The sequence below is a fragment of the Aplysia californica genome, unplaced genomic scaffold, assembly GCF_000002075.1.
Source record: "Aplysia californica isolate F4 #8 unplaced genomic scaffold, AplCal3.0 scaffold00591, whole genome shotgun sequence".
NCBI classification, from domain to species: Eukaryota; Metazoa; Mollusca; class Gastropoda; order Aplysiida; family Aplysiidae; genus Aplysia; species Aplysia californica.
Genome location: NW_004797861.1, coordinates 257,178 through 258,569, shown reverse-complemented (window position 1 = coordinate 258,569; position 1,392 = coordinate 257,178). Strand labels below are relative to the sequence as shown.

The 1,392-nt window shown below is 47.7% G+C and overlaps 1 protein-coding gene across 1 annotated transcript in view; it reads right to left on the bottom strand.

Annotated features, from left to right (window-relative positions):
• The window catches only part of LOC101850596, a 12,659-nt gene extending 11,966 nt beyond the window's left edge, over window positions 1-693 (bottom strand). The window contains exon 1 of the mRNA XM_005107310.3: window positions 98-693. Within this exon, the coding sequence (XP_005107367.1) occupies window positions 98-316 (219 nt within the window). The 5' untranslated portion in view covers window positions 317-693. The remainder of the gene's footprint in view (window positions 1-97) is intronic.
• Between the last annotated feature and the right edge of the window lie 699 nt (window positions 694-1,392).

Here is a 1,392-nt window from a genome sequence, read left to right as displayed (position 1 = left end):
CATAAACACACACACACACACACACACACACACACACACACACATACACACACACACACACAAGTGCTCGCACGGGCGAACACACACACCCACCCACCTGCGCCTGTACAGCATCATCGAACCCGAAGTAGACCATCTGAGGCACGTTGTTGCTCCCCAAGGGATGCTCGAATGTCGGGCAGAAGCAGTCTGGCAGACGACAGTTCTGTTCCTGTTGGCAACCAGACGCCCCATATGCAATTGTAAGTGGCAGACCCACTGCCAGCAGAACGACACACAGCATGGGTGTGGTTAGGGCTGAATCCCGGGAAATCATTTCAGGCACTGAGTTTTCCTACCTAAACAAGTGTTCTGTTAAAAAACTAAGGCTTCGGTTGTTTAAACTTTATGCTGAAGTCTTTTTTTTCTCTTTTTGTCCTTAGTTAAAAGGTATAAATTTCCTTATCCTACAAGAGTTTGCACTTGAAATCCAAATGGATCTAAATACATCCGAAAAGCAATGGAAAAGAATCACTAGAAAAATCACAAAAATGAAGAGTGACGACTAGGACCAGATTGAAATTCAAGGGGTCTATCTGAAGAACAAACGCTGGGACAGACGCAGACTTCCACTGGCGTCCCCTGCTGAAGATGATCCGACCGACTCGACTTCACGACCTCTGCTGGCCAGCGCTGGTCCCGGCGGCTGAGACTTCTAATTTATTTGTAAACGCCTGTGCGGCACGGGACGTGACGACAGCCAACCAGAAGGCGAGGATTATCAAGCCCAAAGTTTGGTAGCGACTTAATGCTGTCGTGGGAAAATCTCGGCGGACACCCGGGGTAGATAGGCGGCTCGTGGGTACGTCTCGGGTTCACCCTGTGTGTATATTATGAAGCTGATTCGGCGACACCTGTCTCTAAACGGTCACTGTGGAGGGTGGAGACTGGGAAGGAGAAAAAGGAAGGGAGGGAGAGGGAGGCGCCTTGAGCCAATGGGAGCAATGGGTTCTCTATGCTTTTAGAATACTTTATCATTATTAGCCCGTCTTTCTTGGGATGGTGAGACATAGGATTCGATGCCGGCAAACAATCATTTTAAAAGGGTATCAAACAATACGTTGAATAGCCTATTGTTTTCGTTGTCTGGAATTAAATGAGTTATAAGCGTGGTGTACGTACTGTGTTGTTCTCCTCGGCTACAAGTACACATGTATTACACTTAGATACATGTACCTTCACCACGCTCACCCCACACTTCACCACGCACCTCTTTCTCTTTGTTACCCTCCGAAAACTGATTAATTACGTTGTGAGGGTGAAGACTGGTTTGAAACTTGGTCTGCACTTAGTCAATCAACAGCTCAAAAACCACACGTATGTCTTAGAGGTGTGGCCGCACGTCCAAGCCGC